General features: G+C 53.2%; 2 protein-coding genes across 3 annotated transcripts; both read left to right on the plus strand.

Annotated features, from left to right (window-relative positions):
• Positions 1–130: 130 nt before the first annotated feature.
• Positions 131–9634, plus strand: ncbp3 (nuclear cap binding subunit 3). Its single transcript, XM_085175713.1, has 13 exons — positions 131–383; positions 1211–1276; positions 1501–1606; positions 1696–1821; positions 1917–2042; positions 2116–2255; positions 2336–2441; positions 3615–3714; positions 3816–3925; positions 5429–5741; positions 7079–7227; positions 7296–7466; positions 7539–9634. Exons 1-13 carry the CDS (start codon positions 207–209, stop codon positions 7895–7897), a joined length of 2049 nt encoding a protein of 682 aa, XP_085031839.1. The 5' UTR covers positions 131–206; the 3' UTR covers positions 7898–9634.
• Positions 9635–10280: 646 nt separating this feature from the next.
• Positions 10281–21243, plus strand: pcf11 (PCF11 cleavage and polyadenylation factor subunit). Of its 2 annotated transcripts, XM_085175696.1 has the most exons (18): positions 10281–10913; positions 12744–12869; positions 13134–13316; positions 14153–14365; positions 14891–15834; positions 15913–16087; positions 16200–16599; positions 16675–16812; positions 16900–16965; positions 17207–18459; positions 19240–19306; positions 19395–19520; positions 19595–19727; positions 19805–19988; positions 20070–20225; positions 20313–20405; positions 20496–20531; positions 20695–21243. In XM_085175696.1, exons 1-18 carry the CDS (start codon positions 10671–10673, stop codon positions 20923–20925), a joined length of 4767 nt encoding a protein of 1588 aa, XP_085031822.1. In that variant the 5' UTR covers positions 10281–10670; the 3' UTR covers positions 20926–21243. The 2 variants fall into 2 exon arrangements, with proteins under 2 accessions (XP_085031822.1, XP_085031823.1); XM_085175697.1 differs by lacking the exon at positions 16900–16965 and having other exon boundaries at positions 10283–10913.
• Positions 21244–21299: the final 56 nt, after the last annotated feature.

Here is a 21299-nt window from a genome sequence, read left to right on the forward strand (position 1 = left end):
TATATCGTCTGTGACGCTGTTAACGTGTCTGTTGTTCAGCACCGCCCTCTGCTGAGCATGACATCATGTTATACCCTTAAAAACCACAGGGGGCGGAAGAGCTCTGGTGCGCTGCCTGCAGGCCGCAGAAGAAGTCGTAGTTACGGTTTCCGGGTCAGCCCAGAGCCGCAGCGCTAGCGGCCGTTGTTAGCTGCTTGGTTAGCACCATGGCGGCAGTACGCAGCTTGCGGGTCTCGGTGAAATCAGACAGCGGCTCCGACCGCTCGGACTCCGACTCCGAGTCGGATAGAGATGCCCGCGAAGCCGAGCCGATGGAGGTGGAGGAGGGAGAGCTGGAGCCCGAGGACATCTCCGTTAACCGCTCTCTGAAGGAGCTGCTGCCGGTAAGCCCGGACTAGGCCCCGGCACTCCGGGGACTGGCGTCTCCGTCCCCCGGCAGATCCGCAGGAAGTGTCGGCTAGCGGTTACTTGGACTCCCGGCTTTCTCCCCGGGAGTCAGGCGTCCGCCCCGTGCTGTGGGGGCTGCCGATGAGCGGCGGGGGCCTCGCGTTAACCGGGGCTGGTTTACGTTTTCGACATGTTTGCGGGGTTCGTGTTTATTTCAGTCACTTGTTGCTGTGTTCACGTGCTGTTTGTGTGGAGCGCACGTTCCACCAAACTCTACTTAAAAAACATCGAATTTAAGATGTTTACGTGTAAAAGAAAGCAGAGAGCGCAGAGTGCTCAACTATTTCAGCAGGTATGCGCACACCGAACTGATCTGCTTTCTTCTAAGCGTGACCCTGGATTCCATTAGTCTTCCTTTGTTATTTACTCTTCCTGCTAGTATAGAGTGGCCCTGCCACCAAACCTCAGCTAAAACTAGTTAGTTTAACGTTTTTACGTGCAGAAAAATGCAAAACGGGGAGAGTTATTCTATTTGAATACACGCGCACTTAGTAGTTTTCATACCTTCACGGGTGTCTCCTCCCCGGCCAGCACACAGACAGTATCCAGAGCAGTTCATCAGCTGGAGAAATGAAAGTTTTCTTCTTGTGTGAAAGTCGCGTTAGAGTCGCTCTGGAGGCCTGCGTGGCTGCTGCTTCATACAGCCTGTGTTTCTCATGTGTTTACAGTCGCTTTGTAATGTTGCTGAGGCAAACCAACAGAAATGGCTCAAAGGGAAAGTGAAACCGTGGCCTCGTCCCACTGCTGTCTGTCTGTTTCACAGGACACCAGTCGGCGCTATGAGAACAAGGCCGGAGCCTTCATCACTGGGATCGACGTGAACTCTAAGGTAAACCTCCAGCGTGTGTGGCCGGGTGTGTTTCTCACTGTGGGTGATATTAGTGAAGCACATGCAAGAGTCTGAGCGCCTGTAGGGTCAGGACGCATGTGTGGGACCTTTCCAAAGGTCACCATGACCTGATGATGTCAGGTAAACAGTGACAGCTGAGTGGGAAGCTCAGGGTTCAAACTCCTCTGATTACTCGAGTTATTTCCTGTTTTCTTCCTCATCAGGAGGCGATCGAAAGGAAAGAGAAGCGAGCGCAGCGTTTCCATTTTCACGGGGAAGAGAAGGTCGGCCAGCGGAACGTTTTCCTGGATAAAGACGCCATGAAAAAAGGTACGTGTCCTCTGTGACTGTCAGCAGGCAGAGACGACCTTCTCCTGATCGGGAGCTAGTTTAACATCTTCTTCTTCTGTGGTGCCCAGCCATCCCCCAGCTGCGCATGGAGGCGATCCATGTGATGGGCGTGGACGACATGAGCACGCAGGACGTCTTCGGGTACTTTAAAGAGTATCCTCCGGCTCACATCGAGTGGATCGACGACACTTCCTGTGAGTACGGCGTGCAGACAGAAGGGGCGGGGCATGTGAGCCAGCCAATCACACCTCAGGTCAAACCCTGTTCTCACCACCTGATGGTTTCCTAGGTAACGTGGTATGGCTAGATGACGACACCCCCATTCGAGCGCTCATCAACACAAGCCGGATGCCCGACTCGGAGACGGTTACCACGGAGACGGGGGGCTCCAGCCAGCCGGGCGAGCAGAGCAAAGGTGAGGGCGAGCACTGTAGGGGAAAACCAGCAGAAGCCGCAGGGCATTGTGGGTAAATGTTACGATGTCGCAGGTCGGCGAAGTCAAGGATCAGATGAAGAGGAGGAGGGCGAGGTAGACGAAGGTGGAGAGGAAACGGCGAAGAAGCTCAGCGAGGACATTGAGGGGAAAGATGGCGACGCAGAGACGAAGACGAATTCTGAGGGCAGACAGGTAGGACGCCGCCTGACCAATCAGGTTCACCGACCAGTGCCCAAAAGTGATCGATGATGTCATCGGCTGTGTGTGCGCAGGACGACCTGTCGCGGGCGGAGAGAGCGTCCCTGCTGAGGAACGACCTGCGGCCCGCCATCAAACCCTTCAAAGGAAACAAGCTGCTGCTGCGCTTCGCCACGCAAGGTCTCACACACACACACACACGCGCACAGACACACACAGACACACACAAACACACAGACACACGCACACACACACAGACACACACGCGCGCACACACGCACACACACACACTCACAGACACGCACACACACACACAGACACACTCACAGACACACGCACACACACACTCACAGACACACGCACACACACTCACAGACACACACACACACACACAGACACACACACAGACACACACACACACACTCACAGACACACTCACAGACACACACACACACACACACTCACAGACACACACACACACACTCACAGACACACACACACACACTCACAGACACACACACACACACTCACAGACACACACACACACACAGACACACGCACACACACACAGACACACACGCGCACACACACACACACAGACACAGACACACACAGACACACACACACAGACACACAGACACACGCACACACACGCACACACACACACACACACAGACACACACACAGACACACACACAGACACACACACAGACACACGCACACACACACACACACAGACACACACAGACACACACTCACAGCCAGGTGATTAGAAATCAGCGCGTCACATGATTCGTCCAATAACAGCAGCACTGAACACGTCGCCTGTTTTCTCAGTGGGCGTAAACCCAGGGCGGTTAAAGTGTTTCTGTTTTGTGCTTCCTGTTTCCTCAGGCCGCAGACAGGAAGTGTGAAGGAGTGGAACATGCTAATGAAAGCTTTATGCTTTTATTGCAGCGGGTACACAGACAGGAAAGGCTTTTATGTGCAGCCGGGGTCAAACGTCTGTAACGCTCGGCTTTTTTCAGTCGTTATTCAGCTTCTGCTCAAACTGCACGATTGACTCGCAGGGGTTAGAAGGTCATAGGTCACGGTGCTCTGATGCGACCTGAGTCACACTGTGCGTCCATAACATGAAGGTTACAACAGAAAACCCGTCGCTCGCGTGGCGCAGTGTGAGTGGCTGCGGTGACGCCCTCACGACGGTCGCGAGGATTTCAAACCAAGCGATTGATGATGGGGAGCTGGTCGTGACGTGTTACTCGCTTCTCGTTACCTGACGTACACGACGCACGACGAAGGCCAAACGTCGCACAGCGTCTGCCCGGCTTAACACGTGTTTTCTGTGTGCAGACGACAAGAAGGAGCCGGGCGCCGCTCGCCGCAGCCGATACTACATGAAGTACGGAAACCCGAACTATGGCGGCATGAAAGGCATCCTCAGCAACTCCTGGTAAGGCTCAGAGGTCAAAGGTCATTTGTCCATCCGGTGTAGATGCAGCTCTGCGTCACGGTCGTCAGTGTTTAATAAAGTTTTGTCTGCTTCCCGTTCAGGAAGAGGCGGTACCACAACCGACGCATCCAGCGAGACGTCATCAAGAGCAAGAAGCCTCTGATTGGAGACAGCATGGGCCACACGCCGCCGTACACACACCGACACTCGGGTGAGATCACGTCGCCCTCGCACAGAGAGGGCGGGGTCAGTTAGGCTGTGATCCCGAAACCAGACGAGCCCTCGGAGTATCGAAGGCGTTTTCTCCCGTCTGTCCGTAAACTTTCGTGGTCGGCCGTTAACAGTGACACGCAGCTCGTGTCTGTAACCTCGTCATCCACGCCACGATGACCTCACAGCACCGTGACTCCCAAAGGGAGGGAGGAGCCTGTGGGCTGTGGAGAAATGTCAGAGCTCTGGACTTTTTGCTGCGGTGGCACAAACTTTTTAACCGCAGCTTTAAGTTTGCCACACAGACGATATCGATTTGTAAACAATCGTGTGCTTAAAGAGCGTTGGCTCTGGTGATATCGTTAAACTTAATCATCAATCGGCTCCTCTGACGACCTGTTTGCTGAAAGGCAGCGGGGGGGGGGGGGGGGGGGGGACACTTGGGCGTTTATCGCAGCATATAAAGTGTTTCTGGACACGCTGCTGCTTTTTCAGCGCTCAGAGGTTGATGCTGCGTGTCAGAGCTGTGAACTTCAGATCAGGTCTTAACAAGAAGTTAACTTAACAAAGTTATCAATGGTTGTTTTCATCTTCTCTCATCACCCACGGCTACATCCACTCCGTCAGGCCTACACTGCTCACCCGGGCTGAGCATCATCACTGATCGATTGGATTCAGTTTAGCCTCAGAAGTCAGAAATATTATAACTCTGATCATTTCTCAGCTCTGATACTGTGAGACGTGAGCGTCACAGCAGAGGCCTTTGTGTCAAAGAAACTGAGAATAAAACAGAAAAACATGAAGCAGATTTTCTGGCCTGGAGTTTTATAAATAAGCTTAAAATATTCTGCAGTTTTGCATCATTTTAAAAAGTTTACATTTCTTCAGTATTGAACAGCAGAAATGAGGCTTTGTTGTCCGAGGAATAAAAAAACGACAGCAGCCGACTGATGGCTGATAAGTGAATGAATAATGCAGAAAACAGAGAGAGCTGTGCAGGAAGTGTGATGTCATCGTGATGTCATCGTGGTGGAAGCAAAACATTTTGGTTGGAGAAACAAAACCTGCAGCTCAGACTCACAAAACGACGTAAACACAGAGCTGTCGGCTCTCAGCCCCGACGGCGTGTCCGTGTTCGGGCCGTCGATGACAAAGCCAACAGCTCTGTGTTCACGTCTTTGTGGCGTCTGTGTTTCTGCTCTTATTTACTGTGTGTTGAAATCGTTTTGTGAGCTTTAATCTGAGGATCTGGTGTTTCTGACAAAATACAGTCGATTCAGGATTTACTGACTCGACGTCGCTTTGTTCAGCTTCTCACCTCTGTCCACCTGCACTTACCACAGCCAATCACAGAGGCCCCGCCCTGACTTTCACTGATTGGGACACACGATGGGGTCATGTGTGAGTCGTCGACCACACGGAGACTTTTCTTTCTTTTTTACTGGAGCAGCTGTTTTTTTAGTCGCCCTCTGGAGCCCTAAATGTGGTTTTCTTCTTCTCTCAGCGGATCTCGTCAACCTGCCCGAGGAGCCCATCAAGGAAGAAGAGGAGGAGGAGGAGGAAGACGACGGCGACGAGGACATGGACTCTGACGACAGGGTGGTGGAGTACAGGGAGAGGGGGGACAGGGGCGGTGGCTCGCGCTCGCTGGGGGCGGGGCTTCACGGCCAGACGGACCGCTCTCCGTCTCCGTGGTCCGAGTCGGACGAGATGGACTACGACCTGGAGCTGAAGATGATCTCCACGCCGTCGCCGAAGAAGAGCAAGAAGATGACGATGTACGCCGACGAGCTGGAGACGCACCTGAAGAGCATCCGGTCAGAGTGTGTGTGTGTGTGTGTGTGTGTGTGTCTGTGTGTGTGTGTGTGTGTGTGTGTGTGTGTGTGTGTGTGTGTGTGTGTGCGTGTCTCTGTGTGTGTGTTTGTGTGTGTCTGTGTGTGTGTGTTTGTTTGTCTCTGTGTGTGTGTTTGTTTGTCTCTGTGTGTGTGTTTGTTTGTCTCTGTGTGTGTGTGTCTGTGTGTGTGTGTGTCTGTGTGTGTCTGTGTGTGTGTTTGTGTCTGTGTGTGTGTCTGTGTGTGTCTGTGTGTGTCTGTGTTTGTGTGTGTGTGTGTGTGTGTGTGTGTGCGTGTCTCTGTGTGTGTGTGTTTGTGTGTGTGTGTGTGTGTGTTTGTTTGTCTCTGTGTGTGTGTTTGTTTGTCTCTGTGTGTGTGTGTGTGTGTCTGTGTGTGTGTGTGTCTGTGTGTGTCTGTGTGTGTGTTTGTGTCTGTGTGTGTGTGTGTGTGTGTTTGTGTGTGTGTGTTTGTGTGTGTGTGTGTGTGTGTGTGTGTGTGTTTGTGTGTGTGTGTGTGTGTGTGTGTGTGTGTGTGTGTGTGTGTGTTTGTGTGTGTGTGTGTGCGTGTCTCTGTGTGTGTGTGTTTGTTTGTCTCTGTGTGTGTGTGTGTGTGTCTGTGTGTGTGTGTGTGTGTGTCTGTGTGTGTGTGTCTGTGTGTGTGTGTGTGTGTCTGTGTGTGTGTGTGTGTGTGTGTGTGTGTGTGTGTGTGTGTCTGTGTGTGTGTGTGTCTGTGTTTGTGTCTGTGTGTGTGTCTGTGTTTGTGTTTGTGTGTCTGTGTTTGTGTTTGTGTGTATGTGTGTTTGTGTGTCTGTGTGTGTGTGTGTGTGTGTGTGTGTGTTTGTGTGTGTGTGTGTGTGTGTGTGTGTCTCTGTGTGTGTGCGTGTCTCTGTGTGTGTGCGTGTTTGTGTGTGTTTGCGTGTCTGTGTGTGTGTGTTTGTGTGTCTGTGTGCGTGTGTTATTTTCTATTCAGTTTTATTGGTTTATGTTTCCACAGCTACATTCTCGCCTGAAAATATGTTAAACGTTTGTTTTGTGACCCAGAAAGATTAATAAGAGTAATATTAAAACTTGGCCGCGCTATGAATTCTGGGACATGTTGGGCAGTAAAGACGACTCATCCTTCAAATTGGGGGAAAAGGAGGCATTTAGGGAGTCCACGCCGCGTTGCTGTGATGTAACCGGCCTCAGGAGGAAGCAGCCTGTGTGGTCACAGCTGGTGAATGCATGAACGATTTTCTTTGCTCTGATCGTTAAACGTGCAGGAATGTTTCGCCGCCGCGCTCACACGTTTGCGTCTAACTCTGCCTGTGTCGCACCGTTCAGGAACAGGATCGGAACGTCGGGATCACAGAGCGGCACCAAATCCTCGTCGCCCTCTAAGGTGACGGACGTGCGGCAGCTGCTGGAGGAGAAGCGGCAGGGCCACTCCCAGCACAGACAGCCCCCTCCGGCGGTCAGCGGCGGGAAGACAGGTGAGCGCTTTAAATCCAGCTGCTTGTGCTGCGGCGAGGCGGGCCTCTGACTCTGACGCTCTCCGCAGACGTACGGCAGCGGCTTGGGAAAAGACGCTACTCTCCAGACAGACGCCGCTCCCCCTCGCCGCTGTCCCCGAGAGACGCGCCCCTAGCCAGAGATGTGCATCGCAGACTGGGCGTGGCCAGTCAGGACAGCAGAGGCCACTGCTCAAACTCGTCCACAGACAGGAAGACGGGTACGGAGGCGACGCCGACCTCGTCTTCTCTCTTTGCTGTGTGGCGTCTGTAACGCTCTCTCTCGTCTGCAGGCGGGCTGTGGAGCAGACTCGGCTCCAGCGACGACGACGGCAGCGGCGCCGCCGCCAGACGTCACGACAGGTCGAGCGGCCGCTCGGCGGGGCTGTTCTCCTCTTCCTCGTCGGGCCGGGATGGCGGCGGCAGCAGTAGAAGCGAGAGGAGGCGTGGCGATGGAGAGGGGGACAAGGAGGAGGAGGAGGACGGGCGCGGGGACGAGGAGGACGACTCGACGCTGCAGAGGATGTGGGGCGCCATGATCAAACAGAAGCAGGAGCGTCTCACCCACAAGATGAAGAAGAGTCGGCTGGACAACCTGCCCTCGCTGCAGATCGAGATCAGCCGCGACAGCAGCGACGAGTCCGACGCCTGAACACGAGGAGGAGGGGGCGGAGCAGCATTTCCTCTGACGGACATAAAGCAGCGCCGAGGCCGAGCGGACGACCCGGGTGAGGCGGGGAACGGGCCGCGCGGCGAAATAATGACTCGTAAACATCAACAGAAACGTTTCATAAACTTCTCCAGGGAGCCGCGGTCGCTGAAGCTCCGCCCACCTTTAATGTCAACTTCCTGCAGTGCGCCCTCGTCACTTCCTGTCTGAAGCGAGGTGAAGTTGCAAATTGTCACTTTACCATCCAGATCAGTGACAGTTGTTTGTGGGCGTGGCCTATAATCACCTGCTTCAGGTGAGGCAGACTCGAGCCAAGTGCTGAGGGTCGGTCGGGTTGTGAGGTCATTTCCTGCCTCGGCGTTCCGGAGTTTGCTCACTCGGCTGTGGATCTGAGGACATTTCAGAGGAAGTCCTGCGAAGTTCGGTGCTAATCATGAGCCGAGGGCGGAGCTTCGGTTCCCGCGGCGCCTCCTCCTGCCTGTGGCGTTCTGTCAGGATGTGGCAAAGCATCATGGGAAACTCTCCGCTCACCTGCTGCTGCTCTTCTTGTCACCATTCTCGCTCGCCACCATTCCTCAGCTTTTCCCCGTCTGACTGCAGCTCAGACAGTGAAGTGACTCCGCCTCCAGCGTGCGGCGTCAGCGTGGTGTTGGCGCCGGCAGGACTGCGGCGTCCGCTGTGGGACATTTTCCTACTTTTTGTCTCTTTATTATTTTTTTCTTCTAAACACCTCGTCGATGACCCGGATGTGTGTGCGAGTGCGAGTCCGCCGACTGTTCCTGTGACGTCACATGATGTTTTTAAATGAAACCTTTGGGTCCACGTGCAGGTGACGCCACGCCGCTGCTCCTCAGATCATTATTAAAGTACCGCTGATGTTTTATTCACACGTGTCGAGTCTTCTTCCTGTAACCCTGACCACAGATACCTGCACAACACAGGTGTGCTTTTTAGGTGTTCCAACAACCAATGAGGGGGTGTGAGCTCATTGAGGCGTGGCCTCTGCACGCAGACACACAGATGCTCAGTAACAGCCGAATATAAACCATCTTCCTCACACGTGTTGTCAGGCTCCAGGTCAGAATTGTGCGTCACCATCCGCCTGTCAGCCAAAGAGGCCACGCCCCCATGATGCAAATTTTAATCCTTAATTTAAACAGTTGAGTTCTTTCAAAGTCTGCAGACGTGTTTCTGACGGACTCGCTGTTGGAGCTGCTGCCTGGATAAATGTACGAATCGAACACGCGGTGACATCATGTTCACAGGAAACACTTCAGCTCACAGTTGTGTCAAAGTGCTTTATAATGTCAGGTAAAGACGCCCTGTGAGCTGTCGCTGTAGCGATGGCGGAAAAACCTCTGGCAGGAGTTGAAGGTGGGACGATGGGACAAAGACGTGCTGCTGAAGAGAGCCAGAGATTAATAATTACCTACGATTAAATGCAGAAAGGTGTGTAGAAGAAACACTCAGTGCATCATGGGAATCTCCAGCAGCACAGTACCTGTAATACCTACAGCATGTTCTAATCGCTCTAATAGGATATTATGGTCGACAGTATCGAACGCTGCACTGAGGTCTAGCAGGACAAGCACAGAGATGAGTCCACTGTCAGAGGCCATAAGAAGATCATTTGTAACCTTCACTAAAGCTGTTTCTGTGCTGTGATGAGCTCTGAAACCTGACTGAAACTCTTCAAATAAACCATTCCTCTGCAGATGATCTGTTAGCTGTTTGTTTACTCTTTCAAGGATGTTTGATAGGATTGAATTTGTGAAGAATTTCCTGAAGTTAAGGTAAGGCTGCGGCGCCGACAGACCACAGTGAGCTTTTCAGCAGACTCAGATGAGCCTGAACAGTGAACGGCCGTGAGTAGCCTTCACAGAGAGTTGGGGAGCCCTCAGCTCAGCCATGTGTTCTCAACGCCTCATTGAAACTTACAGGACGTCTGGGTGAAACGGTGGGCGCTGGACACGTTCTGGGCTGATGAGGTAGCTCTTTGGTGTTGGTTACGTCTCTTAACTCTTAGGAGTCATTCAAGCATGAAAAAGTCACCTAACTGCAGAGATGAACCAGTGCTGTGTCTGCATATAACAAGTAACCTGTCTGTTCCTGCAGACGTTACACAGAGCTGCTCAGTTCAAACTGGTGACGTTGAAGTTTGTTATGATTGTGTAAACTCTGTTTTCTCCTGATATACTTGTTTGTACGTAGTTCCCATGTTTATGAGGGATGGCACACACTTTGGAAAAGTCTTGCAAAGACGCAGTTCGATCAAAATGTAGAATTAAAATTGTTTGAATTGATTAAATTTTGTTTTTAAATATACATATCTATATAGATATATATTTATTAGTGTTTCGATATGCGAACATAGTTTTTAATGAGTAACGTGTGTTTATTGTGAGTAGTGCTGCGGCCTGGTCGTTGAGTAAGAGCTGTTGCAATCATTTTTCGTTATGTAATCGGGATTGACGGTACTCCACTCTGATTGGCTCATTTGTGTGGCCGTTATTTTCCCCAACTAATCGCAAAGAAAACCCAGGTTAAGGCGGGCTAAAACCAGCCAATGACACTGCACTGACGTCACGACTGTTATAAAAACCTCAACGTGACGTAGACATCCTTCAGTTACAGTCGCCATTTTCTTGTGGTCGTTGAAAGGGCACTGAACTGCGACAGAAGACGGCTGAAATATACCCCCAAACCGGCGTGATTTCTGAACAAGTCCGGGACGAACAGTTAGCCGTATGAGTTCATGGACTGCCTGCTGATCAGTGGTTATGGTTTCGGTAAGACTCGCTTAGGTTTGGCCGAGTGTCTCAGCTCAAAGATGGACGACAGCGCGGCGAGGGAAGACGCCTGCCGGGAGTACCAGTCCTCCCTCGAAGACCTGACGTTTAACAGCAAGCCGCACATCAACATGCTGACCATCCTGGCCGAGGAAAACATCAACTTCGCCAAGGATATCGTGGAAATTATTGAAGCACAAATAAGCAAGGTTTTTATGAATATAGAATACTTTCACACTGAGATGTTTGCTGTCGATGTATGTAGTTAGCTGCTAGCTGAACATGGCGGCGAGGTCGGCCGCGGTAACGGTCTCTGAAAACATCCAGCTGTCTGTTCTGCTAGCTCCGCATTCAGCCAACTCTTGAACAACTGTGTGTATTAAAGTGAACCGACCATTTATTCTTTATTGTACTCAGCAGCACGCCATTACTCTGCAGACTCGCTGTAGGTACTCGATGTGGTCTGGAGTTGAAATCCACCTTAAATCAGCCCACCTTAAATCAGTCCGTCTTTACCGTTCGCTCTGCGTTTTCCTCTTTATGTGGAGTAAACGTCAGTAGAAAAGAAGTCGGCACTTTAGCGGGACGTTAACTTTGGTTCAGCTTGTTGCCAAGGTGGTTTGTTTAAACCAACTTTATTTAAACAACTGCAGCGACAGAATACTTTCTGACACGTGGAAAGAGCCAAAATCTACACGAGGCTGCTTTAAAACCTAGATTAAAGTTCAGGCTGATGATCATTTCTTAAAATTAAAAAATACTAAATTCACAAAAAGGATGTTTTTTGAAAGTCTTGTTTCTCTGGGTTACTAACACAGAGCATGAGGCCACATAGAGCTGCGGAAGTAAATCTGAGTCACTTTACTGAGCAGAGGAAATCACCGCGCTGTTATTTCTGGCCTCAGTCGGACAGTAGCTCTGCTGAACTGCTGGTGATGTCTCCAGTTTGTGCCCTGCTGGTCTCGGGCTGATGCTCTGGAGTGTCTGAACTTTGTTTAGTAAAGAAACAGAATAAAAACGTTGATTTGGCCGAAACTCCTCACACCAGGTTCAGCAGTTTGACTTTAAACCAAGGACAGATTTCATAGAAGTGACGTGTTGAAGTGTCGCCGCTGATGTCTGTAAATGAATAACTGCTGTGCTGATGTGTCACAGTTCTCCTTTAGAAGTGTGAGTTTGTGCACGTGTTGAACAAAGCTTTGGTAAACAGTCAAACTTTCCTCTGCAGGAGCACTTGAGGTTTCAATCAAGAGCTCGTCACATTGATCTGATTGAGGATTAGCGGCTCGAGTTTTTGGTGGATTTTGACCGTCTGCAGTCCTGCTCTGAGCTCAGACCACATCAGTGTCTCTGAATGGTTTCAGTCTGATCTGTTGTGTGTTATCAGTGTCGGGTCATTGATTAACGGGGCGTCTTCAACACCCCCTCCGCCCGCCATCACTTTACACTCAGCTTCTGGTCGCATGACACTTGATTTAATTCTCGAGTGAATCTTGAATTCTTGAAAAATGTGATTTGAATGGTTAAAATGTTTATAATAAAAAATGTGAAATGTGCTTTTTGTCATTTTTTATTTCCCAGTGTAATTTCTTGGCATGACTCTGGTTTCATTTACTGCACACACTGAGGGAGGGGGGGGGGTCAAAGTGGAGGTGTGAGGGGGAATAAAGCTCACTGGGGGTGGAGTCACCTCGAAGACGAGCCTTCTGGGTAAACGTACAAAGAGCGGTGGGAGGTTCCAAACCCTCTTTGGAGGTAAACGGCTCCTGGACTGAAGCCTGGCGGCGTCACGGACTCGTTTTTAACTCGCAGACGCTGAGTGGACTCGTGAAGATGACTTTTCCTTTTTCTCCTGTGAAGACGCAGCAGCGCACGGACTGACTGGGACTCAGATGTTTTCCTGCAGTTCTTGACCTTTTGAACTTTTTCCACGTTTTTGGGTGCTGAGGGGCGGGGCAGGTGTATTGTGAGCTTTTATTCTGAAATGTTGCTTTTAACCCCTGTTTGTTTTCTAAACTTGTCGAGTTCTCTTGCTCCAGGCCCCACCCAGCGAGAAGCTTCCAGTTTTGTACTTAGTGGATTCCATAGTGAAGAATGTTGGAGGAGAATACCTTGCAGTGTTTGCTAAAAACCTAATCCCTTCATTTATATGTGTCTTTGAAAAGGTACAGTTCTCTTTGCTGCCGTTTGGCCTTGTTAAGATTTAAGCAGTGACATGTTAGCAGCCCTCGCACTCCCTCCTGTTTGTCCTGTTGCTTGCTTTCTTCTGTGTAGTCTCCTGCACTCTGCTCCTGTCTTACTGCGTAACGTACTGCTAATGAAAGCTGGAGGGAGGCTTTAGGACTTTAGCTGATGTTTTGAAGTGGACTAACAGCTGTGCACAGTGTGATGTTGGTGGCTGTGGACCAAGCGCTGTCCTCTGTTTGTAGGTGGACGAAAACACTAGAAAGTCCCTGTTCAAGCTGCGCTCCACCTGGGACGACGTGTTCCCGCCCAAGAAGCTGTACGCGCTTGACGTGAAGGTCAACTCTGTGGACCCGGCGTGGCCCATCAAGCCGCTGCCGCCCACCGTCAACGCCAGCATCCACGTCAACCCCAAGTTCCTCAAACAGGTGTGTACGAGCCGGGGGCGTGAGCAGCCCGAGGTCGGCGCAGAGGTCGTAGTCGGGTTATCAATAAATGTATTTGTGCCCTTGAAATGTCAATAAAGATGTCGTGAAACGTGCAGCTACACCCCCGAAGATTATTCACATGTAAATAAGTTATTGTTACAGGAACAACCACGAACTATGTATCAACTTTTTAAGAGTCTTTAGATCCTGTTGCATTTATTTAAAGGTCCAGAGAGCTGCAGCGTTTTTGTTTTTAGTTTTTCTGCTGTAATCTCTACAAATAAAGATGTGCTGAGAATAAAGGAGACCTGGCAGAACTGTTTGATACTTGGAGTTTTTGTGCCTGATCTGAGCTTTTGGTTTCGCTTGTTTACGTTGTGAAGCTGCTGTCGAGCTCGCGTCACATAACAAAGTGAAGCTGGGAGCAGAAATGACAGAATCTGACAATTTTAACCAACTAAAGTGACGTTTAGGAGCCGACGTCATGCTTTTATTAAACTGTTGACTGGTGTCAGACTGGGTTAACCTGTCAGCACATCCCTGCACAGTGAACCTGATAAACTGGTTCAAACCGGTGTTAACCAGTGTGTCAGGTTTGGTTAGTTTGGTCACTGGACTGGTTTTCTGTGTGTTGATGTTCGGGAAATGTTTTTAAAGGTTTTCCATAAATATGACCGGGTCAAGTGTCACATCCACCTGTGTCGGCTCCGGGGCTGGACCCCGCTGACCCTCCCTGGTCTCTGACCACACACAGACTCAGCCACGTTGAGCGATGGGATTTTGTGGGGCTGAGCTTGAGTTCTAAGCCGAAGTTCTTCTTTCTCTCCGTCTTTCAGCCTGAGGAGTCTTCATCCTCTCCCAGGCCGACCCCGGCCCAGCCACCGCCCACGGCCCCGCCCGCCCCTCAGCCGGTCCCTGCCGCCATCAGTCAGTCCAGCCTGACGCAGGAGCAGCTGATCCGGCAGCAGCTGCTGGCCAAACAGAAGCAGCTCCTGGAGCTCCAGCAGAAGAAGATCGAGCTGGAGCTGGAGCAGACCAAAGCTCAGCTGGTACGACCACCGTTAGCCAATCACGTGTCCGCGTCACAATCCAGGGGTTCAGACTTGAGCTAAAACCAGAACATCTGAGCGCCGTTATGGCCGTTCACTGCGTTTAAAACCCTGAAACACCCCGAATGTGTTCAAGCCTTCAGCTCCAGTTCAGATCAAACTACAAACCAGTTTGATCTGAACTGGGGCGCTGCTGGTTCCCATTTAAAGAGTAAAAATGACAGGAAGAAGCAGCAGAGTCTTAAATCTTTTATGTTTTGGCTCAAAGGGAAGTCGTACTCACCCGTCACTTGTCCGAAGGTTTAGAGCAGCAGAGAAGAGCGTCGAGGCTCGGGTGTGAGATTTGTGGTTTTCAGGGTTTTTGTCGCTTTTATCGTTAACGCCGTTTCCTCGTGTGTTAGGACTTGTTGTGGGTTTTTTTTGTATTTATCCGCGACACCTTAAAGGCCGGTCTGTGAAAATATTGTCGTTCAGGTTTGTTGTGTAGAAACATATTTAACAGGCAGCTCTGTCACATGGTTACAGGCCGGCGGCTTCACGTTACCAGCGGCGACGGCGATCTCCACTTCATCAGCAGTGAGCCCGGCGCCCAAGCTCATCAGCCAACCCGCTCCCGTGGTCCGGCCCTGGGTCCCCCCTCAGAGCGATTCCAAGTCGTCCGTCAGAGACCCCCGGCTGAACCGCCCCCCCGCTGGCCCCCTACCTAAAGACCAGCCTGCCACAACAAAAAGAGAGACTCCGCCCACCACAGGAAGTCACACTCTCGCTCTGGAGAAAGCCAGGATGCAGAAGAAAGACGCTCCACAGGAGAAACCCAAATCCAAGTCGCCGTCTCCGATGGCGAAGAGCGGGCCGAGTAAAAGCAAAGCGGCGGAGGCGGCGCTTCAGAGCAAAGACGGCACGAAGAAAGACCCGCGGCTGAGGAAACGCACGCAGGACAAGGTGGGCGAGGGCAAGGACGGCGAGCAGAAGGAGAAGAAGCGATGTGGCGATGAGGAGCGGGAGGACGCTGCACGGGGGGCGGAGCCTCAGAGGTTCAAAGGCAAACTGGTGAACGGTTCGGTCGCCAAACACGAGCGTGACAAGGCTGCTGATAAGACCGCTGGCAACGCCAGAACGCACGCAAGGAAGCGCACTCGCTCGCGGTCTAGGTCGCGATCCCCCGCCGGCTCCCCAAAGAGGAAGGACAGACGCTCGCCGAAGGGCAGAGCCCGCAGCAGCTCGTCCTCGCCGTCACCTTTGCACAAAGCTGGAAAACCACGGAGGCTCGACCTGCTGCACGGCAAGCCCGGTCGGGAGGACCGCCCCGCCCCCAAAAACCAATCTGAGAGCAGAAGGTCCAAGAGACCCGGGGAGGAACGCCACTCCGAGACCAGAGACTCTCACTCGCCACGCAGCCACGACGGAGGCTGCAAGGAGATGAAGGACGCGCCTCACCGCTGGAGGAGCGGCTGGGAGGAGAGTAAACAGTGAGTCCGTCAAACGCATCAGAAATGTGATTAAAACGTTTTAAAACGTTAAAAAACTTAATCGTTCTTCCTCCTCAGCATGAAGCTGTCGGGCGACGTGCACGCCAAGCCCACGCCTCAGAGACACAAACCGTACAGCACGCCAAACCGCCCCAGCACCCCCCGAACCCCGAAGCACCGGCTCAGCGTCGACGCCAACCTGCAGATCCCCGATGTCCTGAACTCCGCCTCCAAGAAGGACCTGCTGAGGAGGGTGCGTTCACTGACCTGCTCACGTGCAGGAGAAAGCTGTTTCACTGGTTTTCACTTTGTGGGGGGGGGGGTACCATGTGACTAATATCATGTGACTATTGACATGTCTGCAGGCGAGCAAGCGCATGGAGAGCGGCGAGATCTCCCGCGAGGAGTTCCTCAACATGGCTCACCAGATCAAGCAGCTGTACCAGTATCAGGAGGCGATGCAGCGCAAAGACAGCTGGGACGAATCAGACTTCCCCGTCAAGAAGCAGCCGCCACTGCTGAGCACGCCCTCATCTCAGCCCCGCCCCCACGAGGGCATGGACCCGGCGGAGCTGTCGTACTACGAGCACAAGTCGAAGCTGAGGAAGACTCAGGTCAACCACCGACCTGCCGGAGAGGAGTGGGAGGGGGAGGAGAATCCCGAGATCACCGACAAACCGGGGCACGGCGAGAAGATGGGCGGCGGTCAGAGCGCCGGACACCCGCCGCCACATAAATACAACCGAGGCCCGCGAGACAGGCCAGGTGAGCGTCACATGATCAATAAGTTAGCCAGAGAACAGAGCTTTGTCACACCAACACATCTGCTGCCCTTTTCAGGCGAGAGGCGGAGCAAAGAGTGCGAGGAGCATCGGGCGCCGCTCGCCCCCATGGTTGAGGAGTACAACCACGGCAAAGAGTTTCCAGCGCTGAAGCCGGGTCTTCGCTTCACGAAGAGACCCGACCACAGAGAGACAAGTGAGTGCACGCCGCCGCCATGCTGCGCTGCGTTCACGTGTTCAAGTGGCGTGAAGGTTACCTGTTATCTGTCATCTTTATCCACAGAGAGGTCAGAGGTCAGGTTCTGGAGCGGCGGGGTGTCAGGGTGTCGATCAGGGATACTTCAGCAGGGTTAGACATTTCTAACGAGTCTTACACATTCAGTCAGGAGCCCCGATGACATCATCAGCTAACCGCCAATTAGACCCTCCCTCTCACGCCAGCCTTTCAAGGCATTGTGGGAGTCGTAGTCGGCCTCCTCTGCAGTTCTGTAGTGTCACCCTCACATTCAGACAGACGAAGCTCAAACTGTCATTTATCAGCTGACAGGAAGCGGCGGCGCTCACAGCATTTCTTCTTCTGTGGTTTCCAGGTGAGAGAGAGTGGACCTCGCCGCTGACGGAGCGGCAGCATTATAACGACCGCGAGGAGCAGAAGAGCAGCTACAATGTCCCACGGCGGTACGGCCCACCCGCTGACCCCCGCAGGCCGGAGGTGCCCCCTCCCTCGGGCACAGTGGTCCACAGGAACTCTCCGAGCCCAGCTGGCCTGGACGCCACGGCGACACGCTTCGAGCGCGAACGGCTATCACCGTTACAGAAAGACTCTGCTGACATGAGCCCGATCGCGCGCTTTGAGAGCCCAAACAGCGAGCACTCGGACGACGGGCCCCTGGACGCCCCGCCCCCTCATGCTTCAACCAAATCCATCCTGAAGGCGCCACTCCCCCGTGGAGGGCCGCAATCTTCGGTCCGACAGCACGGCGGGTCACCTGGACACACGCCACCTCACGACGGGGGACACCCCCCTGCACGCTACAATGGCCCCGGTCATATGGGCTCGTCTAGGCCCCACCCCCCAGGGTGGTATGAAGGCGGCGGTGGCCCCGGGCGGTTCGATGACCCGCTGCAGTGTGAGGGGCCTCACCACGCCGCCCCCGGCAGGTTCGAGGGTGCCGGACCAACTCATCACACAATGGCGGAGAGGGTGGACGGTCCCGGACACACAAGTCACGGCCCGATGAGAGGCGGCGAACGAATGGGGCGGTTTGAGGGCCCCCCTCAGGGGCCCGGCAGGTTCGGGGCTCCTGTCGGACTACAGACACGATTTGAGGGGCCGGCGCCGGGCCACTCAGAGGGCCCGCTGCAGCGCTTCGAAGCACCACGTCACTTAAACAACATGGGTCCCGGATCCGCCCCCATGGGCTTCCAGCAGCGGCCCGCGCGCTTCGAGGGCCCCACGAGGTTTGATGGCCCCGGACACTTCGAGGGGCCGGGCCAACCGGGGCCCCGGTATGACGTGCCACATCAGGGAGGCCCCCCGCACTTCGAGCACTTCCCCGGGCAGGGCCACCTGCGATTCGAACCCCAACACAACCTGCAGCCCCTCATGAGACAGATGGGCCCGCCCATGTACGAAACCCCCATGGCCCCCCAGCAGAACTTCCCCATGCCCCCCCAGCGTTTCCCGGACCCCATCAATCCTCAGTTCCCTGCGGCACCAGCGGCGTTCCCGGCGCAACAGAACATGCAGCAGGCCGGAAACTTCCACGTGCAGCCGTTCAGTCAGCCAGGACCCGCCCCCTTCTACAACCCCGCAGCGCCCGCTGTTGGCTTACAGCAGCCGGTAAGCAACGCACATGACATCACAGGATCTAGACCAATAAGAACAGAGGTAGTTTCAGACAGATCTCGAGCTGCCTCAGTTCAGTCCAGTGTCAAATTCAGAGCAAATGGAGCTCCGCCCACAGCTGAGCAGCTGTGACTGTAGTTCGGGGCAACCAAATACTTCACATCGATTAAGTCAGTTGATGTGATACACTAACAGCGTGCTAGCATGCTAATCCTGTATGATCGCAGTGCCTGAGTCTCCTCACGCGATACATACACCTGAGTTTTATTTTGAAAACCTACATCTATCGTCTCTGCTGCTGTCGCTGAGGCACAGCCAGCCTGTTGCTAACTTCTGCAACTACTCCAAGTCAGGTGGAGCGAATGGAGTTCTTCCATATAAAACAGCCAATCAGGTAGCAGCACAGATGGACTGCAAGTGTTACTGTTCTGCATGGTCACAAGTTTCTGGACCTTTGACCTTTGTGATGATTAATTTTACTTTTTTTTGGTTTTTTGTAAAGAAAAAAAATTCTTAACTACATTTAAAGGTATCAGGCTGTGCAGTGGGCGGAGTTAATGCTACAGCGTGCTGTTGCGCCGGTTCAGGACATTTATCATTAAATGAGCCCCACTACTGCCAGAAGGGGGCAGCAGACGCTGCTGAGCAAACAAGTGAACGTGTCAGGAGGAGTGAGAGGTGCAGCTGATCGTCTGATTGGTGCAGAGGCCACGTTGTTGAGCAGGGCGAGTTCCTGGCGAATGATCTGAGTGTTTGTACCTGTGCTGTTTTCAGGTGAGCGTGATGGGAGCCATGGCCCAGCCCTTCCTACCTCAGACCGCCGTGCCTTTCGGACAGCAGAGTAAGTGTGCGTGGCGTTTGTGTCGGTCGGCTTTAACGCCATCGAGTTTAAGGTCAGAAATGGTGACGGGTTGTTTGTGTTTCCGTAGATCCGCAGGTCGTCCCTCCGGAGAACCACTTCGGTCAGGTGGACGTGAACGACCTGCTGTCCAAGCTCCTCTCCACCGGCATCATCAAACCCTCGCAGCCCGACGCCGCGCCCGCCTCCAGCAGCGGTCAGTGAAGCCCCTCCCTCTGTCACCTTTAACCTTCTTCTTCAGTCGAGTTTGATGTGTTTGTTTTTTTCCAGAATCGTCTTCTGCACCTCCGCCGGCACCGCCGCCAGAGGAGGAGGAAGAGGAGGAGCAGGAGGTGGAGGGTGAGGGCGAGGGCGAGGATGACGTGCTGGACCTCACCAGCTTCAGCGTCGACGATATGAAACAGTGAGTATTTGCCTGTCCTCATCGTCGTGGTTACACTTTGTTCATCTGTGACTCACTTTGCCCCGCCCCTCCCGCAGGCGCTACGAGAGCGTGGTGACGAAGCTGTACTCAGGGAACCAGTGCTGCCTGTGCAGCATGCGCTTCACCGCCGCCCAGACCGACATGTACGCCGACCACCTGGACTGGCACTTCAGGCAGAACCACGCCGGCAAAGTGGCGAGCAAGAAGGTCACGCACCGCCGCTGGTACTACAGCCTCACGGTGAGAACGCACACGCCTCACGGGGCACGGCGCCTAGCTCCCCGCGGAGCGCTCCGATGTAACGATGCGTTTGTCGTGCAGGACTGGATCGAGTTCGAGGAGATCGCCGACCTGGAGGAGCGCGCCAAGAGCCAGTTCTTCGAGAAGGAGAACGAGGAGGAGGTGCAGAAGAGCCAGGCGGCGGCCAAGGAGAAGGAGTTCCAGAGCGTGAGAGCCACCAAGGACCAGGTGGGAGAGGTGAGTACGGCGCACGGCCAATCGATGGCCAACCTGTCTGTGACATCACAGGCTCGGCCAATAAAAATGCTTCCTTCCTCCCCGCAGAGCTGTGAGATCTGTCAGGAGCCCTTTGAGACGTACTGGGTGGAGGAGGAGGAGGACTGGTTCCTGAAGAACGCCGTCAAGGTCGATGACAAGGTGCGCCGAGGCTCCGCCCATCCACGTCTAATCAGTAAGATGACCAATAAGAACAAAGCGAGTGACCAGCTGTTTGTTTTCCCTCCACAGAACTTCCACCCCGCCTGCTTCGAGGATTATAAGAACGTAAGTCTCACCACCTCCTCACCTCCTCCCTCACCTCCTTCTCCCCTCCTCCCTCCCCTCCTCCCTCACCTCCTTCTCCCTTATCTCCTCCTTCCTCCTCTTTCTTCTTCTCTGGTATAAACTCACGTGTTTTTCTTTGCGCCGCTCTCATTTGTCTCCTCAGACATCGTCGTACGTCGACGTCACGCCGTCGCCCAGTAAGCTGCTGACCGACCACCCGCTGGGCGCCTTCGTGAAGACGGAAGAAAAGCAGGAGGAGGTCACTTCCTGTGCTGTTGCTGCCGCTGCTGCTGCCGCCGCCGCCACCTCAGTGAAACAGGAGGTGCAGAGTGAGAGCGGGGAGCCTCCTGAAGTGAAGACGGAGGCAGGTGAGGAGACGGCGGCGGCGTTGTGAGGTGGCGGCGGTTTTTAGCTGCAGGGACTCGTCCTCTGCGTCTGTACTTGAATACGTTTTTGTATTTGGACTCGCGGCCGCGCGGCTGCCTCAGTGAACCTGTACATGACCTAATTTATACATTAAAGTATTTTTGGTAACTCTGGTGTTACAGTGATTGAATCAGCTGTTACCCCTGTACATAGATTATTGATTGATTGGTTTATCGATGGGCCCTCGCAGGTGTTGAAGGTAAGCATCGTCTGAGCGGGAGGCGTCGTGGACTCGTCTACCGTTGTTTTTCTTTCTCTTTGGATCAATAAAAGCATCTGAAAGCTGTTTGTGTGAATACTGATTGATCTCATTGATCGTTAACTGCCTCAGTTTTTCTGTCA

Source organism: Neolamprologus multifasciatus, chromosome 10 (genome assembly GCF_963576455.1).
Source record: "Neolamprologus multifasciatus chromosome 10, fNeoMul1.2, whole genome shotgun sequence".
Taxonomy (NCBI): domain Eukaryota; kingdom Metazoa; phylum Chordata; class Actinopteri; order Cichliformes; family Cichlidae; genus Neolamprologus; species Neolamprologus multifasciatus.